General features: G+C 44.8%; 1 protein-coding gene and 1 pseudogene across 2 annotated transcripts; both read left to right on the top strand.

Moving 5' to 3' along the window:
* Positions 1–1,143: 1,143 nt before the first annotated feature.
* Positions 1,144–9,838, top strand: LOC307169330 (tripartite motif-containing protein 16-like protein; annotated as a pseudogene). The gene is made up of 6 exons (XR_013824095.1): positions 1,144–1,776; positions 2,195–2,290; positions 2,392–2,625; positions 3,101–3,261; positions 8,433–8,480; positions 9,154–9,838. The product of XR_013824095.1 is annotated as a tripartite motif-containing protein 16-like protein (transcript).
* Positions 9,839–10,516: 678 nt separating this feature from the next.
* terf2ip (telomeric repeat binding factor 2, interacting protein) lies at positions 10,517–14,675 on the top strand. The gene is made up of 4 exons (XM_079891661.1): positions 10,517–10,616; positions 11,247–12,249; positions 12,341–12,462; positions 13,898–14,675. Exons 2-4 carry the CDS (start codon positions 11,259–11,261, stop codon positions 14,462–14,464), a joined length of 1,680 nt encoding a protein of 559 aa, XP_079747787.1. The 5' UTR covers positions 10,517–10,616; positions 11,247–11,258; the 3' UTR covers positions 14,465–14,675.
* Positions 14,676–20,313: the final 5,638 nt, after the last annotated feature.

A 20,313-nucleotide genomic window follows, 5' to 3' on the forward strand; every position in this document is an offset into this window, starting at 1 on the left:
TATAATCCTTTAAATGATGAACAACTGTTCATGATGTGGGCTACTGACTCCAGGTCAGCATGCAGAGGGGCGAATGGGTGGAGGGAAACCACAGTGATAAGTTGCATTTTGTAGGAAGATACTGCAGATGTGCTTTTACGCAGAAAGTGAAATCTCCTCACTCATTGCTGTAGATGATGTGTGATACAGAGTGGTCCGCGCAGGGCAGTTTTGCCAACTTTCCCTGGAGTTTTAGACTGGACCAGTACTCCATATTTTGGGCTCTTTGAATAGACAAGAGAGTCTACCTTGATGTTCTAGGCTGGAGATGGAGAACAACGTTGTTATGGTGCAGCCTGGCTTCCATGATGACAGATGGGTACTCTACGACTGCATCAGAGATCTCTACAGGTTGACAGTGAGAGGTCCACTTCAGTTCAGTACCTGTCCTCCAGCATTGGTCGTTTAAGTCTGGCCAGTCTGATGACACACCAAATCCCTGTCTGATGTCCTGCGGTCTCTGTCCAGCCCCAGCGTGGATAACGAGTGGGAGGAGAAACACCACAATGACAGCGGAGCACATGGTGAGCTGTTAAAACAAGACAACAAGGCACGCAGACACGGAGACAAAAAACAAAAAAAACACAGAAGATCAGACCGAAGTAATAGCATAGGCCTATTTATAATGCAATGTTAATCGATAGCCTTTGTCACTGTTTAGAATACTATAAAATAATATACTATCTGTCTCATTCTATCATATCTATGATACATCAGCTCACAAAAGGATGTTATTTCAAACACTTGACTGATCTTATGAAGGAAGTTTGTAGTAAAAACATGTTATTACATGTCTTTTGTTAGACAACAGGTTTATGAACGCTTCACATTACAAGTTATATACAAGTTACATTACACATGGACAGATGTTTGACACATGTTGCTTTTTCAAATTAACGCTGTGACTGAAACTTGCAGTGCTTTCAGAGATGGAGCAGCATTTACTACTGATCACAGAGTACTACTGATCACAGACCTTCACTAACATACTTTGCATACATTTATTTGACCAGTAATAAGGAAGCTGCTTTACAGACACACCTGTTTTACACACGTCACTCAAACATAGAAGCAGGAAACTATTTCAACCCAGTTCAGGGAAACAGAAACTAAAGTTTTGTTGATCTGTTGTGTGTTTGTGTCTCTCTGCATTCATGCAGTAAAATGGCAGAGGCCAGATTTTCTGTGGATAAGTTCATGTGTCCAGTGTGTCTGGATCTCCTGAAGGATCCAGTGACCATCAACTGTGGACACAGTTACTGTAAGATCTGTATTACATGCTGCTGGGATCAGGAGGATGAGAAGAGAGTCTACAGCTGCCCTCAGTGCAGACAGACCTTCAGTCCAAGACCAGCTTTAGGCAAAAACACCATTCTGGCTGAACTGGTGGAGAAACTGAAGAAGACTAAACTTCCTGCTGACTGTTACGCTGGAGCCGGAGATGTGGAGTGTGACGTCTGTACTGGAAGAAAATACAAAGCCGTCAAGTCCTGTCTGGTGTGTCAGGAATCTTACTGTCAAACTCATTTTGACCGTCATGAGGAATATCACTCATGTAAGCCACACAAAGTGATTGATGCCACTGGACGACTGCAGGACGTGATCTGCCATAAACATGATAAAGAGCTAGAAATGTACTGTATTACTGATCAACAATACATTTGTGTGCTATGTAAGGAATATGAACATAAAAAACACAAAACTGTATCAGCAGCAGCACAGAGGACTGAGAAACAGGTATGAACTTAAAGTGATTGTTCAAGCAAAAATTAAAATTCTGTCTTCATTTACTCACCATCATACTGATCTAAAACGGTTCGACTTTCTTTCTTCTGTGGAATTTAAAATATGATATTTTGAAGAACGTCTCATCTATTTTAGTCATTGACAGTTTTAACCTCAAAAGGAGACAAAAAGAATCTAAACAACTTCAGTGGTTTAAAAACATAAGTCAGCTTAATTGTACTGAATGTGCACTTGTAGTGTTCCTCAAATCTCAAATCTTTAAAAAGGGACTTGCAGATAATATAATGTTAATTACAATAAAGGCCACTTATGAGTAAAAGTAAATGAAATAATGCTGACACTTTGGCTTCATATTTGTTCATAACCTTTAGTCTTATGTGACATTTCCTGGTGTTGGTTTGTCTTCCAGAAGCAGATAGAGGAGACTCAGATAAAGCTCCGCCAGAGAATCCAGCAGAGAGAGAAAGATCTTCAGCAGATGAGAGAGGCTGTGGCGTCTCATAAGGTGAGTCTGGAGAAGAAGAGAAGTTTATAAAGCCTCAGTTAGGACTGTCCTCCTACAATCCCACTGAACTCACTGAGTGATTGTGATGTGTGTTCGAACAGCACTCTGCACAGACAGCAGTGGAGGACAGTGAGAGGATCTTTACTGAGCTCATCCGCTCCATTGAGAGAAGCCGCTCTGAGGCGACGCAGTGGATCAGAGATCAGGAAAAGGATGCAGTGAGTCGAGCTGAAGGACAACTGGAGCGACTGGAGCAGGAGATCAATGATCTGAGGAGGAGAGATGCTGAGCTGGAGCAGCTTTCACACACACAGCATCACATCCATTTCCTCCAGGTAACAGAGATCTAGAAGAACAGGATAATAGTGGACTAACTTTAACCATATTTCAAAGATGACTGAATTTAAAGATGTAATTAAATCCTACTTAAGTGACTGAAAAACACTCAGTTTTAATGTAAATTTAAATTATAATACATTCATATAATTGCAAAATAAGTGTTTGAAAACATTATTCAATCTACACTTGAGCATGCTTTTTCAAGTATATTATTTCCATAATAAGTAAATTTTAAAAGTATGCTAAAGTATTCTTCTTTTCCTCAAGGAGTGCAACTGACAAACACTAGAATTTGTATCATTAATGCCACATAATGAATATTATAAGAAAGTCTCTGATCGTGTGAAAGTGCTGGAATGAACTGAATTACTGAAGATAAATCAAGTGAACAAGAGCTGCACAGATCTGATAGTAGTGCAGGTTATTGAGTGAAGTGTGGAGCTGATGAGTTTTGATTTCTGTTTTCTGTAGAGTTTCCAGTCTCTCTCAGCAACCTCCTGAATCTACAGATGTAAATGACGTTCCCTTCAGTTCTCTCTCTTCTTTTGATGGAGTGAGAGAATCTGTCCGTCAGCTGAAAGTCAAACTGGAGGATTTCTGCAAAGAGGAGCTCAAGAAGATCTCTGACAGAGGTAAAGTCCTGGGCCTCGTTTATAAACACGTGCGTAGAATGATCCTAAATGTGAATGTTCAACAATTTAAGGAATGTTACTATAATTTATAAAACATCCATATGGACAATCATTTTTCAAAATGTTCGTAATTGCATCACAGTTCTGTCACATTGTCTGGTTGGTGTTTCCCTGGGTAACCACTAGAGGTCCTCTTCCCCCACGGTGTCATTCACTCATACTACATTTCCCATCATCCTGTTCTGTCACTCATTGATCATTGCACACAGCTGTTTCCCGTCACCTTGTTAGTATCTGTGTGTATATACCCTGTTTGTTTCAGTATTTGTCACAGAGTCCTTGTTTTTATGTCAATGCATTTCCAGAGGTCTGTTTGTTCCCTGTTCTTGTTTTGTTTCTTGTTTCTTGGATTGCTTTTATGGTTTTGAACCTTGCCTGGACTGGATACGATTGTGGATTACCCAATAAATCACACTGCACTTGGATCTGTCTTTCTCGTGTGTGTGTCGTGACAGAAGGACTCCGTCACAAGAAAGATCCAGCAGTATGGGTTCCCGTATCCATCCTCCCACTACGAAGAGGGAGAGGAGACAGCAGAGGCAAGAACCATCATCCGGTGAGTCAGAACCTCGGATGACGCTGTTTGAGTGCTTCGCGCTGTGGGCTCGGAAGACTGAGGAGACCATGGCGATCAACTCCCCTGAGCCCTCTTCCAGCAGCACAGCAAATGCCTGGTCAGCCAACACCCCCCTCCGTGAACAATCTTTTGAGAGAACCCATCTTGCCAGGTTTCGTGGGACCCGTGGAGGCCGCAGGGGACGAGGTGGTCTAGATGAATCCCGACACCATTCTCCACTCTGGCCCCTCTTCGACCCTGGGCCGGTGATGTCCAGCCCAGAGCTCCTTCCGCTGTTGATATCGTTCAGCCCCGAACCTGTACCTCACCATCGAAAACGGCAGAGGAGGAGGAACTGCCTCCCTAATGACCTTGGGACCGTCCCCGAACAGCCCGCTGTCGTCCCGAAGGCCGTGCCCGAGCAGCCTGCTGTCATCCCGGAGGCCGTCTCCGAACAGTCCGCTGTCATCCCGAAGGCCATGTCCGAGCAGCCCGCTGTCATCCCGGAGGCCGTCTCCGAACAGTTCGCTGTCATCCCGGAGGCCGTGCCCATCTCCGAACAGTCCGCTGTCATCCCGGAGGCCGTGCCTGAGCAGCCTGCTGTCATCCCGGAGGCCGTGCCCGAACAGTCCGCTGTCATCCCGGAGGCCGTGCCTGAGCAGCCTGCTGTCATCCCGGAGGCCGTCTCCGAACAGTCCGCTGTCATCCCGGAGGCCGTCCCCGAACAGTCCGCTGTCATCCCGGAGGCCGTGCCTGAGCAGCCTGCTGTCATCCCGGAGGCCGTGCCTGAGCAGCCTGCTGTCATCCCGGAGGCCGTCTCCGAGCAGCCCGCTGTCATCCCGGAGGCCGTCCCCGAACAGTCCGCTGTCATCCCGGAGGCCGTGCCTGAGCAGCCTGCTGTCATCCCGGAGGCCGTCTCCGAACAGTCCGCTGTCATCCCGGAGGCCGTGCCTGAGCAGCCCGCTGTCATCCCGGAGGCCGTCTCCGAACAGTCCGCTGTCATCCCGAAGGCCATGTCCGAGCAGCCTGCTGTCATCCCGGAGGCCGTCTCCGAACAGTTCGCTGTCATCCCGGAGGCCGTGCCCATCTCCGAAGAGTCCGCTGTCATCCCGGAGGCCGTGCCTGAGCAGCCTGCTGTCATCCCGGAGGCCGTGCCCGAACAGTCCGCTGTCATCCCGGAGGCCGTGCCTGAGCAGCCTGCTGTCATCCCGGAGGCCGTCTCCGAACAGTCCGCTGTCATCCCGGAGGCTGTCCCCGAACAGCCTGCTGTCATCCCGGAGGCCGTGCCTGAGCAGCCTGCTGTCATCCCGGAGGCCGTCTCCGAACAGTCCGCTGTCATCCCGGAGGCTGTCCCCGAACAGCCTGCTGTCATCCCGGAGGCCGTGCCTGAGCAGCCTGCTGTCATCCCGGAGGCCGTCTCCGAGCAGCCCGCTGTCATCCCGGAGGCCGTCCCCGAACAGTCCGCTGTCATCCCGGAGGCCGTGCCTGAGCAGCCTGCTGTCATCCCGGAGGCCGTCTCCGAACAGTCCGCTGTCATCCCGGAGGCCGTGCCTGAGCAGCCCGCTGTCATCCCGGAGGCCGTCTCCGAACAGTCCGCTGTCATCCCGGAGGCCGTGCCCGTGCAGCCCGCTGTCATCCCGGAGGCCATGTCCAAGCAGCCCGCTGTCATCGCGGAGGCCGTCTCCGAACAGTCCGCTGTCATCCCGGAGGTCGTGCCCGTGCAGCCCGCTGTCGTCCCGGAGGCCATGCCCGAGCAGCCCGCTGTCATCCCGGAGGCCGTCTCCGAACAGTCCCCTGTCATCCCGGAGGCCATGTCCGAGCAGTCCGCTGTCATCACGGAGGCCGTCTCCGAACAGTCCGCTGTCATCCCGGAGGCCGTGCCTGTGCAGCCCGCTGTTGTCCCGGAGGCCATGTCCGAGCAGCCCGCTGTCGTCCCGGAAGTCGCCCCAGAACTGCCCACTATCAGTCCTGCCACGGCCAAGAGGGCTGTCTTCAGTCCGCTGTCAGTGCCTGAGCAGCCTGCTGTCATCCCGGAGGCCGTCTCCGAGCAGCCCGCTGTCATCCCGGAGGCCGTCCCCGAACAGTCCGCTGTCATCCCGGAGGCCGTGCCTGAGCAGCCTGCTGTCATCCCGGAGGCCGTCTCCGAACAGTCCGCTGTCATCCCGGAGGCCGTGCCTGAGCAGCCCGCTGTCATCCCGGAGGCCGTCTCCGAACAGTCCGCTGTCATCCCGGAGGCCGTGCCCGTGCAGCCCGCTGTCATCCCGGAGGCCATGTCCAAGCAGCCCGCTGTCATCGCGGAGGCCGTCTCCGAACAGTCCGCTGTCATCCCGGAGGTCGTGCCCGTGCAGCCCGCTGTCGTCCCGGAGGCCATGCCCGAGCAGCCCGCTGTCATCCCGGAGGCCGTCTCCGAACAGTCCCCTGTCATCCCGGAGGCCATGTCCGAGCAGTCCGCTGTCATCACGGAGGCCGTCTCCGAACAGTCCGCTGTCATCCCGGAGGCCGTGCCTGTGCAGCCCGCTGTTGTCCCGGAGGCCATGTCCGAGCAGCCCGCTGTCGTCCCGGAAGTCGCCCCAGAACTGCCCACTATCAGTCCTGCCACGGCCAAGAGGGCTGTCTTCCTGTTTTACACATTGGCTGTGCTGCATGCTTGGAGGAAGCATGTCGCTCCGAAGGCCGTGCCCGAGCAGCCCGCTGTCTATCCAGAGACTGTTCACGTCACGTCTGCTGATCCAGAGGCTGTTCACGTCACGTCTGCTGAGCCAGTGTCTCCGGACAAGATGGCCGCCACCGAGCCAGTGTCTCCGGACAAGATGGCCGCCGCCGAGGCTGTGTCTCCGGACAAGATGGCCGCCGCCGAGGCTGTGTCTCCGGACAAGATGGCCGCCGCCGAGCCTGTTTCTCCGGACAAGATGGCCGCCGCCGAGCCGGTGTCTGTTCCTGAGCCGGTTCCTGTTCCTGAGCTGGTGTCTGTTCCTGAGCCGGTGTCTGTTCCTGAGCCGGTGCCTGTTCCGGAGCCAGTGCCTGTTCCTGAGCCGGTGCCTGTTCCTGAGCCAGTGCCTGTCCCTGTTCCTGAGCCGGGGCCTGTCCCTGTCCCTGTCCCTGTTCCTGAGCCGGTGCCTGTCCCTGTTCCTGAGCCGGTGCCTGTTCCTGAGCCGGTGCCTGTTCCTGAGCCAATGTCTGTTCCTGTTCCTGAGCCGGTGCCTGTTCCTGAGCCAATGTCTGTTCCTGTTCCTGAGCCGGTGCATGTTCCTGAGCCAGTGTCTGTTCCTGTTCCTGAGCCGGTGCCTGTTCCTGAGCCAATGTCTGTTCCTGTTCCTGAGCCGGTGCCTGTTCCTGTTCCTGAGCCGGTGCCTGTTCCTGTTCCTGAGCCGGTGCATGTTCCTGAGACGGTGTCTGTTCCTGAGACGGTGCCTGTTCCTGTTCCTGAGCCGGTGCCTGTTCCTGAGCCGGTGCCTGTTCCTGTTCCTGAGTCGGTGCCTGTTCTGTGGCGGCCCGAGGGGTCGTCTCTGCCCTGGCCGCCGGAGGGAAAGTCTCCACCCTGGCCGCCCGATGGGTCGTCTGCTTCGCCCTGGCCGCCCGATGGGTCGTCTGCTTCGCCCTGGCCGCCCGATGGGTCGTCTGCTTCGCCCTGGCCGCCCGATGGGTCGTCTGCTTCGCCTTGGCCGCCCGATGGACTGTCTGTTTCGCCCTGCCAGCTGGCTAAGCCGTCACCCCCTGTTCCTGTTCCCCTTCATGGACCTGGCCCCCCATCCCTCCCCTCCCCCTGATCCTCCACCGTTCCACCTCCCTCCTGGACTCTTGTTTTGTTTTGTAGTTGTGTCTTGGAGCATCTGGTAGTCGCTCTGTAGAGGGGGGGGGAGGGGGGGGGGGGGGGGGGGGGGTTATGTCACAGTGTCTGGTTTGTGTTTCCCTGGGTAACCACTAGAGGTCCTCTTCCCCCACGGTGTCATTCACTCATACTACATTTCCCATCATCCTGTTCTGTCACTCATTGATCATTGCACACAGCTGTCTCCCGTCACCTTGTTAGTATCTGTGTGTATATACCCTGTTTGTTTCAGTATTTGTCACGGAGTCCTTGTTTTATGTCAATGCACTTCCAGAGGTCTGTTTGTTCCCTGTTCTTGTTTTGTTTCTTGTTTCTTGTTTTATGGTTTTGACCCTTGCCTGGACTCGATACGATTGTGGATTACCCAATAAATCACACTGCACTTGGATCTGTCTTTCTCGTGTGTGTGTCGTGACAAGTTCAGCTAAAATTCAAGTCCATAGTGAACAAGTGCATCAACTTCACCTACAGAGCGGCCACAAAAATCCCTGGATGGTTCAGAGATTTGGCACTCATCATCATGGACAAGCATATTTATATATATATTGATTTAGGATCAAATCATATGTGTTTTATAAATGAGGCCCCTGGAGATTAATTTGCTCTCAGAAATGAGTCCAACATCATCTAATATCATGAAGAACATCACATTAGAAATGTGTAGAGATGGATGAATTTTATCTTTTAATTTCTCTTCACACTGTTCATGTCTGTTTATTTCCACAGTCACATTCACCAACATTAATCCCAAAACCAGGAACGACTTCCTACAATGTAAGTGACTAAGAAAACTAACTAGCAGACAAAATCACTGAGTGTGTTCATGTTCTTCCTGTAGAAGCTGAAAGAATTCATGATTTATGAGTTTAATAAATGATCATTTAAAAGATTATCAGCTGTACTGAGACACTTCTGATACACTGAATATTAAGTTATGAAGAGTTCAGATACATTAAAAGATCAGACAGATTCATTATAGCAGCCCTTGGCATCAATAAACCCGCGTAGAGTTCGACCGGTGCAAATATCATTGTTTCTTCACGCACTGTGAAACTAAAACAAACAAAGCCACAATAAATCTTACAATACACACATCAAAACACATCTTCCATTAAATTAGCATTACACAATCGATTTTTCCACAACATCAACAACAAATAAAATCAAACACCTACCTCGCTCCGCTTACCAAGGGTACAAACATCTAACAGAGGGTTGGGAAAATCCATTTAATCCTCGCCATTCCTTTAGACAACGTACTACATGCGCCAAACGCTTCCTGCTCCGATGTGGATGTATCTCTAACGAGCGGAGCCACTGAGCTTGCTTATATCAGTTCCGGGGTGCATCTGTTACCCGGACGTGACTAACTCATACTAACGACACAAGCAAAGTAACGTCCACTTACATTATAATTCCTGATTCTGTTGTGTTTTCTCTTCATCAGATTCCCATCAGCTCACTCTGGATCTGAACACAGTGCATAAACGCCTCAGTCTGTCTGAGAGGAACAGTGTGATTACTTGCACTATCACAGAGCAGCCGTATCCTGATCATCCCGATAGATTTGATTTTTGGGAGCAGGTGTTGTGTAGAGAGAGTGTGTGTGGACGCTGTTACTGGGAGATTGAGTGGAGTGGGAATAATGGTGTGTGTATATCAGTGTCATATAAGAGCATCAGCAGGAAGGGAGAGAGTTATGAGTGTTTGTTTGGATATAATGATCAGTCCTGGAGTTTGATTTGCTCTTCCTCCAGTTACTCTTTCCGACATAATAAGATGGAGACTGAACTCCCTGTAAAATCCATCAGCCGTAGAATAGGAGTGTATGTGGATCACAGTGCAGGAACTCTGTCCTTCTACAGCGTCTCGGACACAATGAGCCTCATCCACACAGTCCAGACCACATTCACTCAGCCACTCTATCCTGGGTTTTATGTTTGGTTTGGATCATCAGTGAAACTGTGTTGATGCATCAGAATAGACAGTAGAGAGATTTTGCCTGTAATACTTTGAGCTGCTTGATAAATCAGTAACAGTCTAATTTCAGTTTTTTATTTTCTCTTCATCATATTATTATTACAGCTGAACTTCTGTCACTGACATAATATAAGAACAAATGTGTATAATAAATCCTCATAGACAATAAGATTTGTGTGTCTCTGTGTGTGTGTTTGTCCCTTTCATGTTTCACATTAGTTTTTTTATTTAAAAATTATTTATTTTTATTTAATTTTTTTTCTTTTTTTCTATTTACAGATGTTTTTAACAGTCAGATGAATGTACTGAGTAAATGCTATGCATCCGGAAAGTATTCACAGCGCTTCACTTTTTCCACATTTTGTTATGTTACAGCCTTAAAATTGATTAATTATTTACCTCAAAATTCTACGAACAAAGTTTGTTTGAAATCTTCGCAAATTTATTATATTGATTAAATATAAAAATGAAAATATCACATGCACATAAGTATTCAAGCCCCAATTTATATATAGCCTATATAAAACGAACGTTACAAATACATGGTTTGGGAACATTCCCAGAACGTTCTGGGAACCTAAATGTGTTAGCTGGGAACTAACAACAACAACAACAAAATAAAATAATAAATAAAATAAAATAAAATAAAATAATATATATCTTTGTTAGGGTTTATACATTTCGCTTGATAAAAAAATCGTTTTAATTTTAGCAACTTTACTTTCACTTTTATTGTTTTCCCGCGTTGAGACCCATTGAACATTTCCTTATCCGTCTTTTTCCATAATTAAAGTCCCAGCGCGCGCTCTCGTGCAGGAGTCTCTCATCGCGGGCGATAGAGCCGTGACTCTTATTTTGAAATATGTTTTTCACATGTCTCTCAAGCTCAGTGTTTGTCTGGACTCACTCCTGTAACACTGCGAAACACAGGTAGTTTATATTTTCTTTCACATCAATGTTTTGGTCTCTCGACAGGTAGAGGGTTCATATTAGTCTTTTTGTATGTATTGATGCTCTTCGCTGCAAAGCAGAATAGCAGGGAAAGCCTGCGACGTGCAAGTATTTCAAGTATTACTCATGATCTGCGAGTGTAAATAAACTATCTTACACTAAGTTATGGTTATGAATATTAGGTTTTACTTCATTCAAAATATATGCGCTTTTAAAACAGCGTTGATGCCAGAGAGTCAAGACAACGAGTCAAAGATTGAATTCTGTAATGCATAAAATATAAAACTGTTTGCAAATGAAAAGAAGAAACGTGTGTGTGTGTGTGTGTGTGTGTGTGTGTGTGTGTGTGTGTATAAACATATAAAACCAAGTTGCATTTGCAGACGAATGCTTCTAGGTCTTTTGTCAGAACTAATTTTACTTTTTTGTATAGTTCATCACATTGACTTTGTACATGATCCTCCATAATATGTCAACCAGAAATTTTTACAATACTATACCCCTAATTTTAAATAATATATCTATTGTTTTATTATTTAAAACCATTTTTTTTTTTTTTCTTAAACTATTTTAATGTGAAAACAATTAACTTTCACATTTAATCCTCAGGTAAACTTCACAATGTCAAAGCCAGGAGAGGAGAAGGTCTCTGAAATATCTCCCGTCTTATTCCTGGAATCCAGTGGACATTCAATGCGCTTCTATGTGAGACCCGGTCCAACTAAAACGCAGCTTTACCCTCTGATATCTAACGGAGGAGGCATTTTGTGTCGGAATCAAGAGCCCGGAGCCATTTTGCTGGTCGATCCGGGAGACGTGACCAGTGCGATGGCGAGCACTGGGCAAACGTACATCTCTACGAAGTTCATCTTAGATTGTGCAGAGCAGAACCAGCAGTTGGATCGGGACGACTATGTGATCAGCGTGGGACCGTCTGTCCAGACGAGGATGGCTGCCCGTCACCAGGGCACTGGACGGCTGGGTTACTCGCTTGAAGACGACGCCGCTATTGTGAAGTTCATGGAAAAGCGACAGCATGAAGCCAAAGGCATCCTGGTTTGGAAAGAAATGGAGAAGCGGCATGTGACCAACCACAGCTGGCAGTCCATGAAGGATCGGTTTCTAAAGCACCTTCAGCATAAGCTCACGGAGAAAAGCCCGAAGAAAAGTCCCTCTAAAAGAAAAGCTCTTTTATTTACTCAAAGCCCCTTATCAAAGAAGAAAGTGACTCAGACCTCAGAACCCGAGGCTGATACGGATACCATACGAAAGTCACCTCAAAAGTCCGTCGCTGTGTCAGATTCATCTGAAACGCAAATCTCCACAGAGTGTCCAACTGTTAGGACCATCCCTCCTCCTTCTCCTGAGAGAGCCAGTTCTCCTCCAGAGGCTGCCAGCGAGTCACCACATGACTGTCAGGACGAGTCCCGTGTCCCGGTCCAAGAACAAGAAACTCCAAGGCCGGAAATGTCCAAAGGTCCTAGTTTAGACGAAGATCGTGATGGACAAGAAGACATTCCAGAAGGTAGCATGTTCATTCGAACTCCAGGGCCGGAAATGCCCAAAAGTCCTAGATTAGACGAAGATCGTGATGGACGAGACATTCCAGAAGGTAGCATGTTCATTACGTGGTTTTATTTATTTGCCGTGTTGTTCCTCAACAAGATTTGTCCATAAACCTTCTTCATTTTACTTTACTGTAGGATCAAGTGAACATCCATCTCACAACAAAACAAAACAAACAACCTGCAAAACCTCCACAGCTGATTCTAAGAAACTTGGGATTCTTGCAAAAGCTGCAAGAGAGTTTGAGGACTCGGATGTGGTAAGATTGAACAATATAAACCCTGACTAGATCAAGCTGATGGATCAGTGACATGAAGCGCCTTCATTGTGCAGATCTAGGCTATTATTTAAAAATTATATTAAAATTGGATTCGCCTATAATGAATGAATTTAGGTAGTTTGACATAGGATTTTATCATAATATCTTATATACATTATTGGGAAAAAGTGATGTCCGGAGGGGATTTTTGTTTTTAATGATCGTACATGTTTGATTAAATCATAAAAATATGAGGAAAATTTGTTCAAAGTTAAATATGAGTTTTAAATATGAGGGAAGAACAAAACACTAAACTTGGTAATGGTATTTATCTGACAAAATTATTTGGCAAAAACTGCAAGCTACAGGTTTTACTATGCAAAAAAAAAAAAAGCTCAGGAAAAAGCATACATTGACTACAGCATAATCAGTTATTATTATTTTGTTGGTTCTGTTATGTTTTTGCATACACAATTTCTTTGTATGACAGCTTGGGCAAAAATTATATCCGCAGAATTTATGCTTCATTGCGTTATCATAAATAAAACAATTGACTCCAAGCGACTACGCAACAAAATCTCTACACATTCTTAATAATATTGGATTAAATGTTGAAAATGTCAAATGTTCGCAGACCAGAAATCACTTTTGGAGACTACTTAGTGCTGTCAAATTGATTCCAACAGAACAGTTTGTGATTATATAATATATGTGCGTGTATTTACTGTATACACACACACACACACACACATACACACACACATACATACACACACACATATATATATATATATATATATATATATATATATAAAATTTACCAAAGTAATGTAGTGTGACCAACAAAGTCATGTGGTGCAACCAGCATGCAGGAAAATAATAATAATAAAAGAGGTAATTATGTTATATAGAGAGGACACCTGCAGACCCCTTGTGAATATTTGTCAATAAGTTTCTTACAATATCAGAGAATTTGAGCTTTTTATTAGTCAAAGTTAGTTCAAGCTGTAAAATGTCATGCGGTAAAACCTCCCTCTAATCCTCAAAAAGTAATTGATCCCTCAAGATATTTATGAAATAATTCCTGCTATTTGTAAAGAATTATATTTTTAAAACTCTTATGAAAATAATGGTTAAGATTTGTAATCTCGCATGTATTTAAAGTATAAAAAAAATTACTTATTTTGATGTATGCACCACATGACATGAAACTGAATATTTTCTTGAAAATAGTATGAAAGTGTTTAAAAACCATATAAAACCAACTTGAATTGGTTTCAACAATTTCTTAGATCTTTACACGTTTTAAACAAGATTTTTAAAAGAGGTTTCCATTACTTTATTATGGAGTTTGTTTTTTACTTTTTTGTAAAATTATAGTTTTCCAGCATTTCAGCTTACACAAATCTGTAATGACTTGAATGTATTTGCGCAGATGGATGAAAGTGAAGAAGGCGAAGACCCATGCGAAGTCCCGATCATCGAGCCCTCAGACGCGCAAGAAAGTTCAGCGTCGCCTGCAACATTTGCCAGGGAACCAGAGAGCCGAGCTGAGCACCCCGAGGAAGCCCGACAGGATTCAGCAGCACCTGAGCAAGAAGAGCGTCCAGAACCCAGTTCCACAGCGTTCAACGCACACGCATTCATGTTCGACTCCGAGTCACGGGAACCCAACCACAGCCAGGCCAGAGGAACGCCAGAGGACACTCTCTCCAGGCTCCTGGTGGACGTCAGGGAACAGGTCAAGACCTTGATGAGAGAGAGTAAGAAAGACCTGGTTGAGGTGACCAAGGCGCTGCTGAAAGCCAGTGGTGACCTTGCACGTGCTCGGGTGTATCTGACCGACGGATACGAGCAGGAGATTCACGGGCCGCTCTGGACTCACCTGGATGACGAGGTCCTCCTGTTGGCTGATTCATATGAACTTGAGCAGCTTCAGTCGAAATTCGGCGAGGAGGAAGTGAGCAGGAGAAGAGCCTTCCTCACGGCTGGCAAAAACTGAGAGGATTTGCTGTTGCTTGGTTTAACAATATCGCTCAGTTTTATATTCTCAGTTTGGTACAAGTTCAGTTTTATGTTGTAAAGTTCTTATGAGAATTTTTGCTGATAATTACTTTGTTATATATGTAAATTAAAGTATTTTCCTAACTGATTGTGCATAATTGTGTTAAACGCAAATATTATCCAACAAGTTTAAAACACATTTACATACTTATACTTCTACGTCTGGATCTTATATTAATCTAATTGAAATCTAAACTTAAAATCTAATAGCTTTTTTGGATTGTTGAAAAGATGTCGCAGCCTAGTTTCGGGCAAAAGTGTCGACGCTAGAGGGATTTTAGGGGCCCCTGGCTCTCGATGGGCCCCGCGATTTTGACAGAGGGTAAAACCAAATTCAATTGTATTTTTTGCACAAGGGTGATACATTTCCCAGTGCAGGTTTCACAATGGGTTCAAGTTGGCCACATGAAGTTGTCGGGTTTACCAACAGAAAGCTGCTTGGAAAACTATTGTGCTTTTACATATGATGCGTTTGCAGTGCGCAACTGATCCGTGGCTGTATACACAAACACAACATTTATTCACAATTTTTTATTTCAAATCCAAAAGTTATCACCAACTTTTAATATATAAAAAAGTTTTGTTATCATTGCGATTCTCTTTGTATGCAGTTGTACACTCGTTTATAGACCTTTAAACACAATACATTTAAACAACACATTCAATGCGTTACTTCTATAAAGGTTTATATATTAAGTTGCTCAAGCAATTGGCACAACATTTAAACATGTACTTATGTTAGAATCACAAACATTTTAAATTAAAACTAAAAAAACAGCCAACGCTCACCTTTTCTTTTGCATTTAAATGTTAATACAAAAAATCCTGTGCTTCATAAAGAGCTTGTTTTTCCACCTCCACTTAAGAGACGAGTACCATCCATTAGCTGTCTCCTTGTTGAGGTAAGGTGTCGTTTTCTTTGCTTTACCCCGGGCAGCCGGGCTTAAAGTAAAAAGATGACAATGAAAATTAGTAGCCTAGTATTTATTAATTAAATGCATTTATAGTGAGATTACTACATTTTCATGTCAATCTGTTCATTTTGACCACAAACCATGCGGTGTCACTTTAATTCAGCGAGTGCAGCACAGCAAAAATAGACTTGTAGTTCTGTGGTAACTGGGCTGGTGACTTAGGATTGTGACAAAATCTTAAAAGTATATTTAAAAAAAAACTTTGCAGATAATATTAATGAAATAAAAAGCCACTTGAGAGCACTTTCATGACTGTTTCTCTACACAAATAAGTGCAATTTTAAATCAAGTTTAGGTAATTTTAAAGAGCTACAAGCACACTTTTCATGCAAAACATTACTCAAAACATTATTAAAAAGTTGGTTATGTTTCATATTGTTCAAAATGTCTTAAAACACTTTCTAGTTGTCAAACTTTTTTATATGTGATGTGTGAACTTGCGGAGAATAGACTTCATACATCCATGGAAACACGTTCAAACATAAAACATTAAACATAACAGGAAACACGTTCAAACAAACTAAAAGGCCGTGATATTGAAACTGAGAATGAGTGTCTGTAACTTTTTTTGTGGTCTTTTTAAGTTCTTGCTCTTTCCTTCCGGTGATTATTAAAGGTATAGCGGAGGATTTTTTACTTCCGGGTGGGTGACCTATACTATTGGTCCTCCTAATTGTCAATCATTCTGGTGAATCAATCAAACTTTTCAGAAAGTGGAGAGGGCGGGTCTTATCTAAAATTCGAAAAAGATCCTCCGCTATACCTTTAAAGATGATGCTGGAAACCATATGTTTTCCCTGTCCTTTTAGTTGCAGTAAAATTTCAAATAAACCGAGCCGTGATAGAAACAATGAAAGCAGGATGTGTAGGATCTTATTTTGAGGAAAGCTTCGATGGACTCATCCAGTCCAGGAATTTTCAAGGAATAAACGAAAAACAAAATCTCCCTCAAACTTATGAATCTACAATATAATGTGAGTCTGAGAAAGCATTTGAGCGTTCGTTCGAACATTCGCTTTATGCCTGCGTCCCAGAAGAGATGACCATCTCATTTAACTCATTTCATCTTCATATTTTTAATTTAACATTCATCTTTTTTTTTTAATGATGCACCTTGAAAGACAGATATGTTTTAATGAATTATGAGACGAAAGCTGTACATGGATGCAGATTAAGATTGCTTAGCTGTTTGCTCAGTTATTCGTTTCCTTACTAGAAGTTAGTATAAGAACCACTGATGTTTGGTTATATAAATATAAAAAATATGTCTTAAAAATGTATGAATTTCATTACTAAATATTAAACGTTAGTTCCGTATGTAACGGTGGTTATGTGAGTAGTGGATGACTGCCAGGGCGGTGCTTGGTAGTGGATGTTCTCTTTGCGGTTGCCGTAGATTGTCACCTTGTGGCACCTGTGTGTGACGTCACTGATGTTATAATACAGAGTGCGTGTCACACAACAAACTTCCTCAGGTACCTGGTCTCTTCTCGCTCACTCTTTGTGACCGCCTTGGCGGTCATCCACCACTCGCATAACCACAGTTACATACGTAACTAATGTTATGTTTTGTATCTCCTGACCGCCAGGGTAGTGCTTGTAGTGGATGACATGTACCCACAATGAATGCATCAAAAAATACTTGACAAATGCATTCACAACCTTGCAAGTATGTTATTATACTTTAATACATAAAGTAATACATCCTTTCCATTCAACGTTTGGCCCGCAACAATAGGATAATATATATAGGCTATAAAAAAATTGTTTAGCTTTTAACACCTTTTACATGACACTGTTTCTTTTCATGGCCATAGGTTAAAATAAAACAAAAAAATCTACTACACTATTTCAGTAAAAAAAATATTTAAATCCTCCTGATGTTCTCTTGTATACTTTCCTTATGTGGGCTTCTAGGTCGCTAGCACCTTTATTTGACACTGACACGTACGTGCCAGCTTTGCAGGTCATGCATTCTGCTTTACACGGATCCCGACCGAAACGAAAACACAGGAATTTTCTCTGAAATAGTGTGAATAGTGAAACATATGTGAATTTACATTTGGGCATTTTTTTTTTTTTTTTACGCTGTTAGCTACTTACATCTTATCTCGCACTTGACCGTAAACTGAAGTGATCACAAATTAGTGTACAGTCAATCACACATTTTTTAGGGGGGGGCTAGGCTGAAGCCCGAATCCCGGACACTTTGGTTAATCTAGAAATCCCGGCCCGACGCATTTTTGAGGTCCAAACAGAGGACATGTACGGGAAAAAGAGGACGTATGGTCACCCTACTGTAACATAGTGCCTCAATGCCCTGACTGGGCATTACAGGTGCCGTCTATCATCGCTGCTCTCAGTCTATGCTGATAAGTCAATAGACTGGTTTATGAACTCTGTTTTGAGGAACATGGGCAAAAAGGTTTGGTTAGGTCTTAACTTAACAGCTGTGTCTGCCATACCCCATTGGAGACATGATGTGCTGACAGAAAGAGCATTTAACTCACTGACACGCTTTGCTGTTGCCACAGCAAGGAGAAAGGCAGTTTTTAGTGTGAGCTACTTAACCGGGGCCTGATCGAGGGGCTCAAAAGGGGTCCCACAAAGGAAGTTCAGAACTGTTGGAAGATCCCATGGTGGTGTTTCAACTAATCAGGGTGGACGTAGCCTCCTCATTCCCATGAGAAAAGCCACAAGTAGGTGGTGTGAGCCCAGCGAGGACCCATCAATGAAGTCTCCATGACTAGAGATTGCAGCTTAAAGGCCTGTTCACACCGGGATGAATTTCGCGCCCGATATTCGCCGACGTTTAATGCCTCGTAACTAAATAAAGGGCGCCAATGTGAGTGTGCACACCGGCACGAAAAACGCTACGCGTAAAAGCGTCATTTTTTAAAAAACGCCTCGGGTTTGTTTTTTTGGTTTGATGCGCCGCGTCAAAAACTATCCGACCAATGAGATTGGCGCTTTTGTTCACGTGTCTAGAGCTTCTGAAGTTACAGTAAAACACAACTTGGGGGCGCTCAAACACAAAACGGTCTTGCCGAGCACACATACGTAACGGCGAAGAAGATATACACCAAGTAGCGTCTACACTGCCGGGAAGAAATAAGACGAGGAAGATGCAAGGCAAGATGAATGTAGAGCTGCTGGTCTCGTTGGTGTCGGAACATAAAGAACTATATGACAAACGCGACAGCGACTACAAAAATCTTGATAAAAGAGAACTGTTATGGAGTGGTTTCTGTTTTACATTAAGCACCATATAATGTCAGGGAATGAATTTGCATGTTCACTCGGCTCATCGTCAGCGAAAATCGCTTGGGTGTGAACACAAAAAACGCGTTGAAAAACGCTGGCGAATAACGCGCGCCGATATTCGTCCCGGTGTGTAGGGCCCTTAAGAGTGGTTGCCGACCTTCCTGCTTCAAACAGCGACTGTAAGAATGTGAGTATTGACTCAGAATTGAACAATATAGTGGGTTCAACTGGTGATTTTTACACCAGTCCTGAAATATTTTCCATCGTCCTTTCCAAGCATCCTGTCCCAGTGGGCAGTCCTGGTCATGTTCCAAGAACCATTGATGGCAGTGATTGTATCTGCGGAGGCAAACAGATCCACGTCTCTACCATGCCTCCAGGTGCAGTCTCCAGTGGCCAGGATTCAATGCATTGCGAGACAAGGCATCAGCTGTGCTGTTTTTCACACCTGCCAAGTGCATTGCCTTCAGAGAGAGAAATCTGGGGTGTGCCCATGTCCAGAGCTCCTGTGCTAGAGCAAGTAGTGCTGCTGCCCCCAAAGTGGTATATATGAAATACAGTGCATAGGTTGTCCGTGCGCACAAAAGCATGCAGAACAGCGCGCATGTCGCGCAGGTTTATATGCTCCTGTGTCCTCTGCATTGACCACTCGCCCCGGACTCCTCTGTGGTGCCAAACTGCACCCCAGCCAGTGGCATCTGTCATTACTTCTCTGCGTGATGGAAGCTGTCCCATGGCTACTCCAGATAGGAGGAAGTTTCTTACTGCCACCTCTGAAGAGCAGCCAATCACACTCTCACTAGAGAATTTCTGTGAAGTACAGGGTCTAAATGCACAGTAAAGGTCTGACATGAAACTTCCCTAATGCCACCACAGTATCTACTGCTAGAACACCAATTAGAACGCTATTATTGATAATAATAAAATCAATTTTAATTACTCAATATCCTAAAACTTACCGGGTGTGGCTCAAGGCAAGGTGTGCTGTACTTTCACAATAGCCTGTTACTGAGCAGGGCTAATATATTAATTACGCAACAACTGTGAGAGCTCGCTGCCGAGCAACGCTCAAAGCAGGGCCGCCAAGTTCTTGTGTTTGAGCGGTAGCTCGTCCACTACCGAGCTTAGCTCGAGGTAGGGCTACTAAATGATCTTACATACACACACAAAGCACCGCCCTGGCAGTCAGGAGATATGAAACATAACCACTTTTTCAGTTTCCCTTTGTTCTATTTTCCCGCCACTCGTTTCTCTCCTTGGTTACCGTCATTATGAGTTCTGTGTTTCAGCTGTGTTTGATTATAATCTCATTTGTGTTCGCTTTATAAGTTGTACCCTCACAGTCAATCTTTGTCCGGTCACTGTCTATGTAAGAGGTTGTTTTTGTTTGCCTGCCTGTTTGGATTGCCTTCAAAGTGGATTATTAAAGACTTTTGAAACTTGCTCATCATCATCTTCTTGGTCTTCCTTCAACCTTGTGTGACAGATGACTGGACCATCAAAAATGAGAAGAAGAATTGACATTGTGTCTATTAACGTTGCCCCAATG

This window comes from Squalius cephalus (assembly GCF_949319135.1).
Source record: "Squalius cephalus genome assembly, chromosome: 13".
NCBI lineage: Eukaryota > Metazoa > Chordata > Actinopteri > Cypriniformes > Leuciscidae > Squalius > Squalius cephalus.

Coding starts and splice junctions, on each gene's coding strand:
- terf2ip (XM_079891661.1), top strand. CDS start 11,259: ATGTCAAAGCCAGGAGAGGAGAAGGTCTCTGAAATATCTCCCGTCTTA. Junction 12,250..12,340: donor TGGACGAGACATTCCAGAAG/GTAGCATGTTCA, acceptor ACTTTACTGTAG/GATCAAGTGAACATCCATCT. Junction 12,463..13,897: donor AGTTTGAGGACTCGGATGTG/GTAAGATTGAAC, acceptor GTATTTGCGCAG/ATGGATGAAAGTGAAGAAGG.